Below are 18,566 nucleotides of genomic sequence, written 5' to 3' on the forward strand. Positions count from 1 at the left end.
CATCTGTAGACACACAAATTTTATTGTATTTAATTCATACAAAATTTGAATTAAAGTCATATTTATTTTGGCTGAATGATGAATATGGGCTTTACAAATAAATAAATCCATTTTTATTAAATTCAAGTCCAAGGTCCATTTCACCTTGAAGTCCAAACTCATGACACGTGTCATAGTGACTAGACATCAAAGACCAACAAGGTGACGTCATGTGTCCAAATGAGGTGGTACTCCCAGTCAAATGCAAGAACGAATCACAATGCGCCAACTGTCAAAATGACAACATTTGGCCAATCATAAGCAACCCTGTCCATTCCTTACAACTATAAATAGGGGATGAACATGACATTCAAGAGAGGGAAGAAGAGACGTCAACAAGCATGCAACAATTGCAGAAAAACTCTTCAACATGCATTCAACAAATTAGAGAAAGTTACAACATCAACATCAATAGTTCTTCGAAGGAGTGATCAGCGGAGTTCTTCCCAGAGATCGACTTAGAATGATGAAGCACTTTTCGACATCCCAAAGATCGACGACATCTCAAGGAGGTCTACATCACCCAACAATTCGGGAAATACGCTACTGAAGTCCCTCGAATCGCGGAGAAACTTAGGAGAGAGAATCATGAGAAAAATTGAATTGTACCTACAACGATTCATTAATAAAAATCACATTTTTTCTTTTATTTTTTTTGCAGTCAATTTTCAGCTGTTACGAAACTTATTGCGAGCATATGTATATGTATCAATGGTTGTATTGTATACTTGCATAAAATTTGAATTCGTAAATAATTGAATTGAGTTAGAATATTTATATTTGTATATATCAAATCTCTCTTGTATTATACAAACACAAACTCTACATTGTACTTTTATATAATTTGTGTTTGTATAAAGCGAGAGAGAGAAAGACAAAAGAGAATTGGACAGGAGAATATTTGTATTTGTATTCTATCTCGCTTTGTACACACAGAAACACAAATTAGACATTTATGTTTGTATAAAGTGAAAGAGAGCTAAAAAAGAGGATTATGACAAGCGAGATTCTAGAGAGAGATGAATGACAAGATATTTGCTGCAAATTTAAAATTAAATTAAATTATAGCTATATCAATTATTTTAAATTAATAATTTGTTATAATGACTATTTTTTTAGGGAAAATTGTATATAATAATTAACTATAACCTAAAATATATGGAGTAGTTAGGTTTGATTTAATTGTGCTCCATAATAAACGTTTGCAAAAAATTGTCGGGCGCCTCTCTCCCAAATATCTCGCTCGCCACTCTCCTCCATTCTCTCGCTCGCTTCCTCACTTTTTATACAAACACAACTGTATAAAAATTGTTTTTAATTGTATAAAGTAGAGAAAATTGTATAAATACATATATTTTTGTTCCCCTCTCTCCCCTCTTCCAGATCTCGCTCGCCACTCTCCCAAATCTCGCTTGCCACCCTCGCCTTTCTCACTTATACAAACAGAAGCGAAATGTATAAATTGTGTTTCTGTTTGAATAAAGCGTGAGGAAATTGTATATACACATGTAAGTACATATATTTTCGTCCTATATACTTATAAATATACAATAAAAATACACCCCCGCCCAAGTTTCCTTTGGCCTTTTCTCTTTCTTGTTTTATACAATTTTCAAATTGTATCTAATTTCTCTCTTTCTCGTTTTATACAATTCAATTCAATTGTATATTCCTTGTCAAGTCTCTTTTGTCTTTCTCTCTTTCTCATTTTATACAAATTCAAATTGTATATAATTGTTCTATACACTTATAATAATACAATTCGTTTTATACACTTCATTTTTTTACAGTTCTCTTCTCAAGTGTCTTTATCTTTCTTGTTTTATACACTTTGTTTCATACAATTTGCTTCAACTATATATGTATAGTGAATTATACAGTTTCTATATTTGCTATGTAGCGCAATATACAAACTTTGTTATATTATACAAATATAAATTTTTTATTTGTTATATGTGAAAGTTACCCTTTTTTTATCCAATAACACCGTATTCTTGGTCGTCAAATTATTATATTAAAAAAATAATGAAATCAAACCAAATGGTAATATCTTTTTAAAATCCAAGATATGCCCTCTAATACCAACCGACTTAAATTAAAAAATAATAAAAATAAAAGAAGGCTGCATTAATTATAAAATCCCCATTCACAGTGTATTCAGAACAATTGAGTATCAAGTTTCAAAGATTATTTTTCCATGGGAAATATATTCTTTCATCTCTGCATTTTGATATCCCTAGCTTCTTTAAATTTCCTAGTTAATTGTTTTGATATAGAAAACAAAGTGACAACAACTGTTTTTGTGTTTGGAGACTCCATGTTTGATCCTGGAAACAATAATTACATAACGAATCCTTCAGCTTATAAAGCAAATTTTGAGCCATATGGAATATCATATTTTAAGCATCCCACTGGCAGATTTTCTGATGGCCGCCTCCTCCCTGATTTTATTGGTACTTTCACACCTCTATAATTTCTTATTTTGAGTTCAATACAAGTTTTATGTACTAATTTTTTGAATTTAACACAAATTTTATGTACTGGCGGTATTTTTTTATTCGCTGTTAGCGGAATTTGCAAATTTACCAATGATTCCATCATTTTACCAAGCTCTACATAACCATTCTATTAATCATGGAGTGAACTTTGCTTCTGCTGGTGCTGGTTGTCTAGATGAAACATACCGTGAAAAGGTTGGTAAAGCTAAATAGTTCTACTTCTGTAATATAAAATAGAATGTTACAAACTGTTTGTAGTTTATTTCTCCCGGAGACGTAGAGGGTTTGACATGTTTCTCAAATTTGTTTTGATATGAAAGTGACTTATATATAATTTTATTATTTTATAATATATTTAATAAAATTATTAGAATATTATTTTGTGTCAATAAAATCACATGCTCTATATTCTTGCTCAACTTATAATCCCAAAATAAAGCTCTAGATTGAGTGTGCATTTATATGTTAATTGTATTAATCTTTGCTGACTGAATCTTCCGTGATTAATTTTTGAGGAGTCAATTTATCATAATAAATTTCATTAATTGAATTTTAATGTAATTTAAAAGTCAACATGCTGCCATTTCCGTAGATACTATGTTTTGCTCTCTACCCGCTCTAGTTGTAGGATTAATAACTTAACTGCTCCTATTATCATGTTATTGAACCATTCTCCTTCTCGTTATAAGCCAATGAAAATGCTATACGATGATGAATCAAATTTATTATTTTGATTGTCAAGTTTATTTATGTTTTATTAATTTAAATTTATATTTTTTGATAATCAAATTTATTTATATTTCACTAATTATCATGTAAAATTTAGATGCCCCATTTTTTTTAATTTATACAAATGCAAAAACTAAATTACTGGTATAGCTGCAAAAAAAATTAATTTTAAAATTTTCTTTGCACTAAAGAATGAAAAGAAAAATAAAAAAGAAACACAAGTAGTGATAATCAAAGAATTCAAAATAATTATTTTTATCCGAATTTTCCGCTAGAAGGATCATATATATGTATATATATACTCCTATATGAATTTTTAAAAAAATTTAGAGTAAAAAAAAATTAAAACTAATTTTTTTTTACTTTGTTAGATAAAGGGTATATGTGAGCTCATTTTGTAACGGTAAGGGTATATGTGAGTCATTTGTAATCGTAAGGATATATATGAGTAACTTTTATAACAATAGGTATGTCAATTCTAAATGACAAATTTAAAGGCATAATACTCTTTTCCCTTTCTACGTGATCACTTAGCTAATTATTGAGTATCTATTGTATTTTACGTAACATTGTTTTTGTGATCTAATATAATTCTTAGATATTTGTGTGGCAAATCTTATTTTATCAATAGTAAAAGAAATTTTTTAAGAATATAATTATTTCTAATTATAATAAGATGACACTTTTTTTTGAAACAACTAAAAAAAAATGTCTCCTGAAATGAAACAAAGAAAATATATCAAAAAATCACTTTTTCTTATAGAAAAATATTGGATTAAGAAGTAAAGTAATTAGCTGGGTGATCATTTTAGATACAACTTTTGCCAAATCAACAAATATTGTTTTCTCTTACAATCTTAATTGACCTTACAGGTGATCCCCTTAAATACTCAATTAGGCAATTTTAAGATAATAAGAAAAAAGTTGTTGGCACAACTAGGGGAAAAAGGTTCAAAGGCAATGTTATCCAATGCAGTCTACTTGTTCAGCATAGGCAACAACGATTATCTACGCCTTTATGACATTCCAGATATACCTTCAGACTCATCTTGCTTAGCTTATACAACAGAGCACGAATACATGAATATGGTGATGGATAGCCTCGTTACAGTCATGATGGTAACCAAATACATATTTTTAATTCCTACATTTAACATGTTTATATAAGTAATTTGTTGCGTTTTTTTTAAAACTAGGAAATATACAAGTTAGGTGGGAGAAAATTTGGGATCCAGGATTTGTTGCCTTTGGGTTGTTTACCAAGATTTAGGGGTCTTGCTTTGCTTAAGAAAGGTCCTCATAGTGATTGCTTGGATGAACTCAACTCTGTAGTAAGGAAGCACAATTTAGCTCTTTCGCGGAAATTTAAACAGTTGAAGAAGGAATTAAGAGGTTTCGAATACTCATTCTTCAGTATCTTTGATGCTCTTAAGGAACTCTACGAAAATCCTTCAACATATGGTGCGTTCCTATTACTTTAGCATCTAATATTACATTATAGCAGGTAAACTATCTTATGTTCTCATATAGCACTCACTTCGTAAGGACAGTGACATATATAGTACTTCCTCTTGTCAACTTTATATGATTTACTTTTCTTTTTAGTCCGTCCAAAAAAATGACACATTGATATATTTAGTAACAATTTAACTTTAAAGTTTCTATTTTGCCCTTGATGAAATTTTCTAGCAATAAATTGAGATCAGAGAATACTTAAATTTTATGTCAAATCAAATTAACTCATATGAATTGAAACGGGAGGGTACTTAATTATCTAGTACAACCTACTCTTAAGGTAAATCAAAGGAGATGAAAATAACAATGATACTTTTATTATGTTAAAGGTTTCAAAGAAGCAAGGGCAGCATGCTGTGGGTTTGGTCCATATAGAGGATTTGGTAGTTGTGGAATGGCAGAGGCTTATGAATTGTGTGAAAATGTGAAGGAACATGTAATATTTGACTCTTATCATCCCACTGAAAAGGCTTTCCATCACTTTGCGCAACTATGGTGGCAGGGAAATTCAAATGTGGTTGAGTCTCAAAGTTTGAAATCCTTATTAGCCTAATTATTCGCTTGATCTTTGTATTCTTTAGTGGCTAATTGTTAAATTGTTCGTCGCTTGTGTCCTATTTCATTTTAGGGAAAATTGTATAAAATAGCAAACTAATAACCTAAATTAAATTGAATAGCTAGGGTTTGATTTAATTGTGCTCCATAGCAAACATTGACAAAAATTTGCCAGAAGTCTCTCTCCCAGAAGTCTCGCTCGCCACTCTCCCATTCTCGCCTCTCTCGCTTTATACATAGAAGTGTATAATTTCTGTTTCTGTTTTGTATAAAGCGAGAGAAAAATGTATATACACATGCAAAAATGTATATCTTCGTGTTATACACTTAATTATATAATTTACAAACATTTTACTTCAAATATTGCAAAGAAAAAGGCCAAAGAATTATACAATTGTGAATTATACAATGGCAGTGAAATACAATTTTTCTAGCTTTATACAACAGAAGTGTATATATTGTGTTTTTGTTTTTGTATAAAGCGAGAAAAACATATATCTTCTTGCTATACACTTATAATTATGCAATATATATACATTTTAATTCGATTCAACTGTATGCAAAGTTAATTATACAATTGCAGCGAAATAGGCCAGCGAATTATACAATTTAGGCCAGCGAATTATACACTTTTATATGTATAGCGAATTATACAGTTTTTATGTTTGCTATGGAGCGCAATTATGCAAAGTTTGCTATATTATACAAATATGATTTTTTTGTTTGCTATATGTGAAAGTTGCCCTTCATTTTATTCATTGTTGGGCCTTTTCAATTTAAGCTAATTCCTCTACATAAAGAGCTTTAGCGACAATTAATTAGCAATTGCCACTAAATATGTATTTTTTGGGACAATTAACACTCTTTGTATGTGTCGCTAAAAGCTTTATCAACATTGAATCTAATAACACTTAGTTAATGCCGGTAAAGACAGTAACACTTTTTATTGATGTGTCAATTTATTGTCGCTAAAAATTATTTTTGTTTAAGTGTGCTATGTATTTTCTGCGTCATAAAAAATGTTGATCATCAAACTGTAAGTTGCTTTATCTTTTTCTTTTTAAAACTTTTTTTATTATATTGGAGATCAGGGAGAAGGATCAGGGAGAAGATGGAGAATTGAATTCATACAAACAAAATTGTGAGAGACATTGAACTGTACGTGTAGAACGTAGGCTTTAGTATTTTGTATTAATTGGTTGATTGATTAAAACCCCATACATAAGTTTTTAGTATCAAGAGTTACTTTAATGTAATTTTAGCTTTATGTATCTATTGGAGTGATCTCTTCCTCGTGAAATAGCTGCTTTTCATGACCTTGAAAAATTATCTTTTCTATCCGTATCATTTTTCTATTTTTAACTTTAATTTTTGTCGATAGATGGCCTTACGCTTAGTAGGGATGGCAATAAAATAGTTTATGGGACAAGCCTTGACCCGCTACGATTTAACCCGTCGTATTCTTTCATGTTTATAATTTTTTCACCATTTTCCCTCATCTTTGTACAATTATTTCATTTTTAAATAATTCGGATTGATAGGACTCCCATAAAGTTTAAGTGTGTAGTTGGATATCCAGTTATACATTGAGGAGATATTTGACCATTTTCTCAAATATAAAAGGAAAATACTTCTTAGAAGATGTTCAAGTTTTATTAGGTTGCTTAAGGTTATTTGATATAATTGTAATCATCAACAACATCTCTATTTATATTATTCAAAATATCAAATAAAAGATCTTGCACAAATAACTAGATACATGTATCAAAATTTATTAGGTACATGTATGTTAACTCTTGAAAAACTAAGAGATAATACAGAAAGGCTAAACGTCAAGGATAATATTCTTGTGAATGCATTAATTCCAACACTCTCTCTTAAATGCATTTGCTTGACAACTATAATGTGTTCTCGAAGATAGCAAAATTTTTCTCAAGGATAAGTGCTTTGATGAAGATATTATCAAGTTGTTCTCATGTCTAGAAATAATGTAATTGAATTTCGTCTTTTTCCTTTGCTTCTAGGATAAAATTGATACTTGATTAAAATATGCTTCGATCTTTCATGGTTGGCCGGATTGTTGACAATGGCAATCATTGATTTGTTATCGCAACACATAACAAACCCTCTTTTTTTTTTAATTCTCCACCAATGTTTTCGAAAATTCTCCTAAGCCAAATAGCTTAAGAAGCTAGCCTTAGTTGTTGAGAAATATTCTGATTTGGCAGTGGATTGAGCAAGAATGCTTTACCTTTTTGAAATTGAAAAACAAATATTTGAACTAAATAAGAAAGCAAAACCAGAAGTCTTCTTCATGTCATCCATGCTTCCAGTTCAATCACTATCAAAATAACCAATTAAGGTTTTCATTTAGAAATACATACTTAATATCAAGTTGGAAAAAATAGTCATTTCTTTTGTGTAGCAAAAACAATCACGGATCTAATTGTCTCAAGTCGTGTAACTGGGGAGGAAGTTCCATAAGAATCAATACCTGTTTTTTTGCGTAAAATCACTAACAACCAACCTTGCTTAGTGATTTTGAATATCTCCTTCTTTATTGAGTTTGATTTTGTAATTTCATTTTAGACTTACAACTTCTCTATCTTTAGATACATCCACAAGATCCCAAGTATTATTTTTCTCAACCATCCGTATTTCTTCTGTCATGAATTTTTTCCAAACATCATGCCTTATTGCCTCTTCATAATTTTTTTCATCAGCACCGACAAAGTTGCATCTTTGATTAATGTCACTCAACATTGTTTTTCCTCTCAGAGATTTGACACTCTAAAGAAATGATAGAACTATTCTTCATCTTTAAAATTTCCAATCTGTGTTGTTTTTACATTTCTACTAACAACAAGTTTCTTAATTTTGATATCGAGAAGCCCATAGCCTTTTGTGATATCATTATAATCAATAAATATACATTTTGACTCTTTTCATCTTATTAACAGATACAATCAAAAAATTTAATATGAATTACCAAAGGTCTCATTCTACTCCAAGTTTAACTAGTATCTGTCCTTCAATGCCTTTGTTGGATACCTATTGAGGATATACACTAGTGTATGTACACTTATGCCCAAAAATATGTTAGCTACCCTAATTCCTTCATCATTATTTAGGTCATTTCAATAAATACTTCTATTTCTTTTTTCAGATAGACCATTTTATTGAGGAGTATATCCTTTACATCTTTATGCCATCATTTTCGAAATATTTTTCAAATTCTCAATTTGTGTATTCACCTCTTTTGTCACTAGGAATGATTTTAATGCTGCAACCTTTTGAATGAGTCAAATGTTTCTAAAACTTTTCTTTCAAGAAATATATCAAAAACATTCTTGAAAAATCATCTATAAAGATTAGAAAGTAGCTTTGACTTTTCACAAATAGAGTCTTCATTGATCCACAAATATCTGTATGGATTAGTTCACAAAAATACACTTGCTCTCCAATATTTTTCTTTTGAAAAGACTTTTTGATTATACAACTTTCACATGGATTCACCTTGGTATCTCAGGAAGGTCTTGCACCATGTTTTTTTGCTTAAGAAGCTTTCAACCATTAAAATTCAAGTGACAAAATCTTTTGTGCCAAAGCCACGAGTCATTCATAACTTCATTTTTGAATGCATTATATAGAAATTGTAAAGGAAAGTTTCTTTTTATCATCTTTACTGCAACAATGACTTAATTTGGCTCAGTTGTATCATAAATATTTAAATAATTATCTATAAACACATGAAATTTTCCATGAGCTGAAGAGTCCTAAGAAAATTTTCTTCCAAGTCACAAACATAAAGAAGATCATAAATTTCCTTACTACTCATGTTTCATTGATCGAAACGGAACACTTACCTTTTGCATTAACTAAGGCTTGAGAGTAAAGTCTTTTTATATCCAGTCGTATGATTGCTACAACCGCTATGAACAAATCACTCATTGTTTTTCTGAAGAAAGGTTATCTTCCTTTTATTTCTCTTTTCCTTCATAGAAGTTTTTAGTAAGGATACTACTATGAATTGAGAGTAAAGTCTTTTCATATATGATTGCTACAACCGTTATGAACATATCACTCATTGTTTTTCTGAAGAAAGGTTATCTTCCTTTTATTTTTATTTTCCTTCATAGAAGTTTTCTTGCTCCCACTGTTGTGCCTGTCATGCTTTTCAATATGGCCAATTTTCTTTTTACAAAAAGTATATTAGAGATTGGCTGTGTGCCAATATTTTTTTTGTATTATGTTTAGTTTTTTTTGTAAAGTTTACGTACAAAGATTATACTTTTATTATACTTTTTTTCGACCTTCTTAGTAGAGACATCACGATTCTCCTTTGTACCTTCTTTTTGCAGATATTTTGAGAAAGTTTGAGCTCATTTTTTCTGGACTAGAAAGTCTTCTCTTTAGTTAGTCTTCACAAAAAAATCTTCTTTTTTCGTGTATTCGAAATGACCCAATCAGCTCTTAGATGAAAAACTTAGAAAAATCTTTCGTCTCCTCAGTGATAAAATCAGTACACTCACACTTATATGTGACATTAAAATTTTTAGCTCAATTATCAGAGACTTCATAGATAGTCAGTCAAATGTTAGTTTTTTTGTCATAATTTTGTTATTAAAATATTTTCATATTTGAGTTCCCATTTTGGATAAGGTAAATATATATTTTTAAAATATTATGATTTATGTTCCAGCCAATTGAGTTAGTTATCATCTCAATCTTTATAGTAATGCTTTAAGTCTTCCGCTGAGTTAAATAATCCAATCCGAGGGTTTGCTCAAGACCAGCAATGGTCTTTAGGTGTAGGACACGTCCAGAGTGTAGGCTCAGGGCGTGACAAACTTTGTATTAGAGCATACAGTTCAAGAGTCCTAGGGAGTCTATGAAGCTGTGTTCGTAGAGTCTTAGTCATTAATATGAAGCGCTTTACATCTATGATAAAGAGGCTATAACATTTAAGAATTCCTCCCTCATTTCATATTTCTTTTGTGCGTTAGTATTTATCTCTAAAAAGTTTCCTTTTAATTCGTGTCTGTGTGGGTTTTAAGAGAATCATCCTCCATGAAGAGCTGTGGGAGGTCGTCTAGCTAGGAGGATTGTTGAGGAACAAGAGTTGCCAAATGCACCTAAAGTGCAACCTCAAGGAAAAGTTATGCATGCTGAATTTTGTGAGACTATCCGGATGTTATGTCAAGTTGCGACTTATCAAGTTGGACAGAGAGGTAATCGACATGAAGTGGCTGATACCTCAAGGAATTTTGAGTTTTTAGGGATTAATCCACCAAGCTTCACATGTTCAAGTGTCATAGAGGATCCAGAGAATTTTGTTGAAGTACTTCAGAAATCTTTTGACATATTGCATGTTGTTGATGCTGAGAGGTTAGAACTAGTTGCATACCAACTAAATTGTATCGCTAGAGTATGGTTCAACCAATGGAAAAGGAATATGGTTGAGGATGCGCCAATAGTGAGTTGGGATGTGTTTGAGAATACTTTCATGGGACGTTTCATTCCCCGTGAGTTGCAAGAGGAAAACATTAGAGATTTTCTTACCCTTAATGATTCCTGTGCAACAAGTTGATGAGGATAAGCTGAAGGATAGAGAAAGGTATAAGAATAAGAGGGCTAATACATCAAACAACGAGTTTCTGCAGCAAAAGAATAGTACAAATTCTTCCTTCCAACAGAAATAGATGGAACCTGCTCCACCATCTGCAATTGTCCTTGCACCCAACAACAAAGGTGAGCATAATTGTTGGAGTTCAAAACCCTTTAGAGCTAAATGCGCCAAGTCTCAAGGTAGTGAGGCGCAAGGAGGTAACTGGGCTCTTATATGTTCTAGGTTCGGTAGAACCCACCGAGGTATTTATCGTGACATCTCCAGGGGTTGTTTCAAGTGTGATGAGACTAGGCATTTCATGAGAGAATGTCCAAAGACCATGCAAGGAAATGGTACTAGCAAAGGAACCAATCGATTTTTTGCTTTAAAAGATTGCCAGAAGAAAGAGGATTCGTCAGATTTTATCACTGGTATGATTTGAGTCTTTGACTTTATTGTTTATGCTTTGCTAGACCTAGGATCTAGTTATCTTTTATATGTTGCTATGAATTTTTATGCTATTCCTGAGCAACTTAGTAAACCACTCAATGTTCCTACACCTATTGGTGAATCCATTCTAGAAGAGGGGGTCTATCATGATTGTCCCGTGTTCATGAATCACAAGAGTACCATGACTGATTTAGTTGAGTTAGACATGGTACAATTTGATGTCATTTTTGGTATGGACTGACTTCATATCTATTATGCAACAATATATTTCAGCACTCGAGTAGTAAAGTTTCAGTTTCCTATGAAACAATTAAAAGTGGAAAAGTAGTTCAGCAGGGCCAATGGATCGTCCATTTCGTACCTTAAGGCAAAGAAGTTAGTCTCGAAAGGGTGTGTCTATCACTTAGTCTGTAATGACTAAAGTGTTGAGATACCTCCTATTAAGTCAGTTTCAGTTTCAATAGTAAAAGAGTTTCCACAAGTATATCATGATGATCTAGTCAGAGTCCCTCCTGAGAGAGAAATAGACTTCGGCATAGACATCTTTCCAGATACTCGTCCTATCTCTATTCCTCCATATAGAATGACACCAGTAGAATTGAAAGAGTAGTTGAAGGATTTTCTAGAGAAGGGTTTCATTTGACAAAATTAACTTAGGAGGAAGTTAAGTTTCAATGGTTTGGAGCTTGTGAGAAAAGCTTTCAGGAATTGAAAAGAAGTTGACTCCTGCCCAATTTTAACTTTACCGGAAAGTACTCAAGTTTTGGTGGTGTATAGTGATGCATCTAGAGTTGGTTTGGGTTGTGTTCTAATATAGAATGGACAAGTTATAGCCTTTTCACTAGAAAGTTGAAAGTTCATGAGAAAAATTTCCCAACCCGTAACTTGGAGTTGGTTGTTGTAGTATTTGCTTTGAAATATAATGCCAATATATATTTATGGTGTTCAAGGGGAAGTTTTCACCGATTACAGGAGTTTTCGGCATGTGTTTAGTTAGAAAGAGATTAATCTCAGGCGAAGAAGGTTGTTTATGGGTAGTACCGCGTATTTTGAGAAAGATAAGAAAGAGTTAGCCAAGGAGGTGCATAAACTTGCACGATTAAGAGTTTGATAAATGAATTACACGGAAGGAGGAATAGTGGTGATGAATGGGTCTGAATCATCATTAGTGTCAGAAGTAAAAGGCAAGCAAGACCAAGACCCTATCCATCTTGAATTAAAGCCAAGTGTTTATAAGCAAAGATTGATGACTTTTGAACAAGAAGGAGATGTTGTAAAGACATATCAAGGTAGGTTGTGTGTACAAATGGTAGATGATTGAATTATGTTAAAAATTCACCCATGAATATTGTTATGAAATTTGGTAAGAAGGGAAATCAGTTTGTAGAGAATCTACTTGAGAAGATAAAGAGGATAGGAAAAAGAGATACCTACTTCTCTTCAAATCCGGAGAAGTTCCAAATTGAGGTACTAATCCTTTTCTTGGCATTGGAAATAAGTTGGCATGTTGTGTTTATATTTTGCTGTTGGATGTATGAATTGAATGTAATATGCTTCACCATAAGCCTAGTAAGAGGTAATATCATTCGCGAATGTTCCCAAGGGGGAGATATTATAACATCTCAAAAATTTGGATAGCTATGAAGAAGCTTAGAAGTTGAAATATTCGAATCTAAAAAAAAATTAAAATCTGGAAATTTTCTTAAGTTGGGGAAAACTGAATTTTTTGTCAACTTCAAATGGTCATAACTCCTAGCTCGTGATGAGTTAGAGGTAGTTCTTTATATGGTTGGAAAAATCTTGGAGAGATTTTCAAACGCCACCGAGTTTGCATGGTTTCAATTTCGTATGAGTGAGTTCTGCCTTACAGAAGTTGGGTTGTTGGATTAAGGATAGTCCAATCAAAATTTAAGAAGGGAAAAGTTGTCTTTTCCTTATCCAATTATTTTATTTCGTTTTGGGTAGTAAATTGGGGTCTAAACTGATCTATTCATTTCACGCTTTTCAAGTAATAAGTTAGGGTTTTGAGAGAAGAGAAAAAAAGAGGAAAAAAAGAGAAGAGGAAGCAAGAACGTTCAAGATCGTCGAAATTCGACTTGTGGAAATTGTAGGGGGTGATCTCTATCAAGTTATATGCGATCTTTTTATGTTGGGTTAGTTTACCCACACACCCATTTTTTCAATTCAACGAATTTTGAGTAGATTGAATGATCAACATTGAAATTCTTGAAGAACAATGGTTGATTTATTGTTGGTTGAGTTATTGCATGCCTAGAGTTTATTTGATTCGTGTTTCTAGGTTGTTTTCAAGTCTAATCGATTGGTATTGAGGGTATTAGTGATCCGAAGTGTTTGAGGAAATATCCATGGAAGTTTAGAAGGTTTGGAGATGAAAAAAGAAGAAGAAAAGTAGAAACACACATCCATAGGGCTCTGGGGTGCCGCGCCTCCCATAGCCCCACATGATAGTATCTGTCTATAGGGCCTTAGGGCGCTGCGCCAGCAAGAGCGCCCCAACTTGGCCTCTGAAGTTTGGGGCCTGGCGCCCAATGCCTCTCAGAGCGCCAAGGATGCCAGTTCACCCCATTCATTCCTAGTCTTTTCGTACAATTTCCTAAGTGATGTACCCACATTTCCTAGTTGATTTCAACACTCTAAGGTATGTCTAAACATCATGATATCATCCATAAACTTGAGATTGCGAACCTTTAACCCATAATCCAATTCAAGGAAAGTTAAGATCAAAGTCAAAGAAGTTAAGAGTCAAGTCTAAAAGTTAAGAAGCAAGTCAAATAATGTTTTTAAAAGTTTTTAAGAGTCTTTAACATACATGTTAACTTTGTTTTACAGCTCATTTACAAGTTAAGAAAAGATATGAAGTTCATCATTTAAAGTAATATAAGGGAACTAAGCATTTCCCGAAGAATTGTTTCAAGACTCAAGTTTTAAGCTAAGTAAAGAGTAAAAAGTTAAGTTCAATTTCATTTTTTCGAAAGTATAGGGGGACTTAGTATCCCCAAATAGATTTTGAAATGTTTTCACATTTAAACAAGTATGGAATCTAAGTTTTTCAAATAGCCTTCGGGCTAGTTTTCATAATAGAGTATAGCTTAATAAAATGAAGCAAGCAGGAAACTATTATTTCCAAGAGAGCTTTTAAAGTTATTTTTTGAGCATTAATCTCAAACCACATGATAGGTATGTTTTAAAAACATAAGAGCTAGTATATTTTTGGGAGTAGTATTGAGCACCGATGTGGGGATGCAAGTTTCAGATTAACTCAAGTCTCCATGAAAACCATGTAGTCATCATGGATAGAAAATGGTCATACTTTTTAGATGAATCTTTTTCACAGTTTACTAGTGGATTCATTAGGAAGTTCAGGTCCTATACTATGGCAAAGTAAGGATGTTCCTCGGCAGCGTGAGGTAAAGCGTTGTACATCACTATAAATATTAAGTGATGGTTGTTGATTAGAGAAACTCCCACAACAGTAATTGCATGGTTTCAAGAGGTTCTGCTTAGTGTGAATGGGGGTATGGGACTTCATTCATTCGTTGCACGAGTAGACTTTGAGAGGAAGCATGATATGTTTTCTTCATTATTAAGAATATGCGTTTACATCAGATTATTTTTACTTTTACATACATCAAAGAGTCAATTGTATTTTTGCATACACTAAAATGAAAACCAAGTTTTAAACAACTTTTGTTTATATTGCTCATGTCTTTAAACTGTTATATAATGAAATGAGTTAGTTATAATAAGTTATTTATTCATGAGTTGAACAGAGTTAGGTAAGTGTTCATTCTTAATCCTTTTTCAAGCTTAAGTTGTTGTTTGGAATTCCAACTCGCACACTCGTACATTCCTTGTAGTGATGCAGTTGGCTTGCATCATATCATGATGCAGATGCACGTAAATAGGATCGATATTTCGGCACACCGTTGATCCAGTGAGTAGTTTAGAGTCAGTCGGTGAGCCTCTTTGCTTTCTGGAGAATCCATTTTCATTGCTTTCTAGTTTAGTTCATTAGGATGTTGTGGGGTCTGCCCCAAGATCCAACTCTTTTATTAGAGGATTCATAGATAGTAAGTAAAATGTCAGTTCTTTTGTCATACTTTTTTTGTTATTAAAATATTTTCATATTTGATTTGCCATTTTGGGTAAGGTAAATGTTAATTTTAAAACACTATGATTTCTGTTCCAGCCAATTGAATTAGTTAGCATTTTTATCTTTGTATTAATGCTTTATGTCTCGCGCAGAGTTAAGTAATCAAGGCCAAGTGTTCACTCAAGATCAACAATGGTCATTGGGTGCCGGTCACGTCCTGGGTGTAGGCTCGGACGCGACACCTAACTCCATATTAAGACCGAACAACTGCTCTTGATACTAATTTGTAGGAAATATAGAAGGAGAACACTTTACTTGGAGACTGCTCAAGTTGTATTAGGCTACTTAAGATCACTTAAAATGATTAGAATCATCTACTATATCTCTATTTATACTACTCAAAATATCGAATCAAAAGTTTCGCATAAATTAACTAAACATATGTATCACAATTTACTACTCTCTTTGTTTAATTTTACTTGTCACAATTTTACTTGACATACCCATTAAGAAAAGTGTAAATTACATAAATTTCATAGTTTTGATATGAAATTATAATTTATCCCCAATAAGTTTCTAATTACAATAATTCTTTAAAAATAAAAATACTCGAATGTAATTATTGAAGCTCAGATACATTAAATATTGTCTTGAATACATCATTATGTAGCTCGGATACATTAAAAACTAGTTCAGATACATTAATATTGGGTCAAATACATTAAAAACTAGCTTAGATACATTAAATATTAACTCAGATACATTAAATACTGACTCATATACATTAATATGCGCATGAATACAATAAATAAGTAAGGGATTATGAAGATTTTTTAAAGTAATAGGGGATAATGGAAATAAGTGAAACAAAAGGTGTGTATTTTCTTTAATTTGTCCTTAAGAAGATCATTATAGACATAAGTATTTTTACCAAACTATCCTCGATTAAATGATGTTTTGAAAATGATTTGAAAAATAATTGTTTTACACTGACGTGAAAACATGGAAAAACATAATTGTATTTTCATGATTTGTCAAAAGTAAAAAGTAAAAATGAAATTTTATTTAAAAAATAGGTGGCAAGTAAAATAAACAAAGGAAGTAGACACAAGTATCATGAACTCCAAAAAGACTTTTTGAAAAACTAAAGAATAGTATAAAAAGAGTAAACATCAAAAATAATATCCCCGTGAATGCATTAGTTCCAAGGGTCTTAACCCGCTAAGCAGTTGTCCACCTTATAGAAGACTTTTAAGTGTTAATTTGTTTTTCCTACTTATTATGTTTTATTAAATATTAATTATATGATAAAGTACAAAATTAAATGTGTAGCATCAATGTTATGAAAATGTGAAGGTGAAAAAATTAAGCTAATAAAACATCAGTAATGTCGAACAATGATGTGTAGTGTTTGAGAGTGAGGGAGGGTGAATAAGAGTAGGAATAATTATTGTAGGGAACTTAATCCATGTGTGGCTGGTATTGTATAATAATATAATATAAATAAATATGATGAAAGTTTTATTAATACATTATATTTGTTGAACAAATTAAAATAAATAAACTAATAACAGTTGTATTCACCTAACACTGACATACTCATTTGTTATTGAATTTAAGTGTGCTCAAGGAGTGGTCGAAGTGAGACAAGTTGAGGTGGTGGACTCCACTCACAATTAGATATATACCACTAAAAAATTTCACTCTAAATTAGAGAATCGAATGTCCACCATGATCGGGTTAGTTTGAGTTTTTCAAATATTAAATTAAATTATTTGTATAAAATTTTTAAATTTATAAATCAAATTAAATTAATATAATTTGGTTTTTTTCGGATTTTTCAACCTCGGATTGTTTTGAATTTTTTCAAATATCAAACCAAATCATTGTGCCAAAATTTTAAATTTATAAGTCAAACCAAATAATAAACCACGATTTCCCCCCCAGATTTTTGGATTTTTTCGGTAAAGTTAGCATAGAAACATATAATTAACTTGTGCTTCAAATTTTTTTAGTCCAACCAAAATACAATTATCTAACTTTAAAAAATAACACAAAATATGATATGAGTTGATAGACACTAAAATATTCAATTAAAAAAAATAATGAAATTATCATATAAAATAAATACTGTAAAGTCATAATGAAAATGATCATAATTTAAAAGTACTAAATCATCCTAAAATAAGTTTAATAAGTATTAGTTACATTGCTAAATATTTAAGGAAAATTAATATTAAATTATGTATTTTAATTATCTAAACCAATGTAAAACTAAAGAACAAATATTGAATATTATTGTCATTTTTAGTGTTGAATGATTTTCTTTTTTCATTAGTATTAATTTGATTTTTATTCAGGTTTTATTATAATTATCAACATCTATGAACTATAGTCTTTATTGAATTATTCCGAATTCAAAGTTTTACCTTGAAATAATATATTAATAAGAAAAACTATGAAATACTATAAGAAATATTATAAAATTATATCAAAGTAAATATTTTTATGTATAAAATAAATTTTAAAATAACATATATAATGTCAGATTGGTTTGGTCTCAGATTGGTTTTTTCAGTTAAAACCAAACGAACCAAAATATAATCGGGTTTTTTTCCAATACCAAACAACTAGTTGGATTTTTTTCGTATTGACTCAATTTGCGGTTTTATTTGATTTTTGGTTCAGATTTATACACCCCTAATGAAGATATACTAAGATTTTTTTGTTTGTACTCGATAAATATCTTAATTTTAATTATTCATATCTTAATTATTAAGTTCACTTGTTTCTAAAGTTAGAATCTTAATTATTCAAATTTTAATCATTCACTATATTTGTTTTTCTTATTTTGCAACCATTTAATGTGTTTGAAAATGTATGAATGAAATCAATTAGTCTTAATATCATAAAAATGTTAATAAAGATTTTTAAGTATAAAATGATAGTTCACCGCTATTCCATCAACTTTCATCCATCACTCACAACTACCGTTTCAGCCATAACAACTAGTCTAACACCACCTACCATCCACAACCACCATCCTCAATCCAACCAC

At 31.2% G+C, this 18,566-nt stretch overlaps 1 protein-coding gene across 1 annotated transcript; it reads left to right on the forward strand.

Annotated features, from left to right (window-relative positions):
- Positions 1 to 2,122: 2,122 nt before the first annotated feature.
- On the forward strand, positions 2,123 to 5,474 carry LOC101254190 (GDSL lipase). The gene is made up of 5 exons (XM_004237191.5): positions 2,123 to 2,492; positions 2,608 to 2,732; positions 4,140 to 4,385; positions 4,463 to 4,727; positions 5,111 to 5,474. The coding sequence occupies exons 1-5, from the start codon at positions 2,237 to 2,239 to the stop codon at positions 5,332 to 5,334; spliced, it is 1,116 nt and encodes a 371-aa protein (XP_004237239.1). The 5' UTR covers positions 2,123 to 2,236; the 3' UTR covers positions 5,335 to 5,474.
- Positions 5,475 to 18,566: the final 13,092 nt, after the last annotated feature.

Source organism: Solanum lycopersicum, chromosome 4, assembly GCF_036512215.1.
Source record: "Solanum lycopersicum chromosome 4, SLM_r2.1".
Lineage (NCBI taxonomy): Eukaryota > Viridiplantae > Streptophyta > Magnoliopsida > Solanales > Solanaceae > Solanum > Solanum lycopersicum.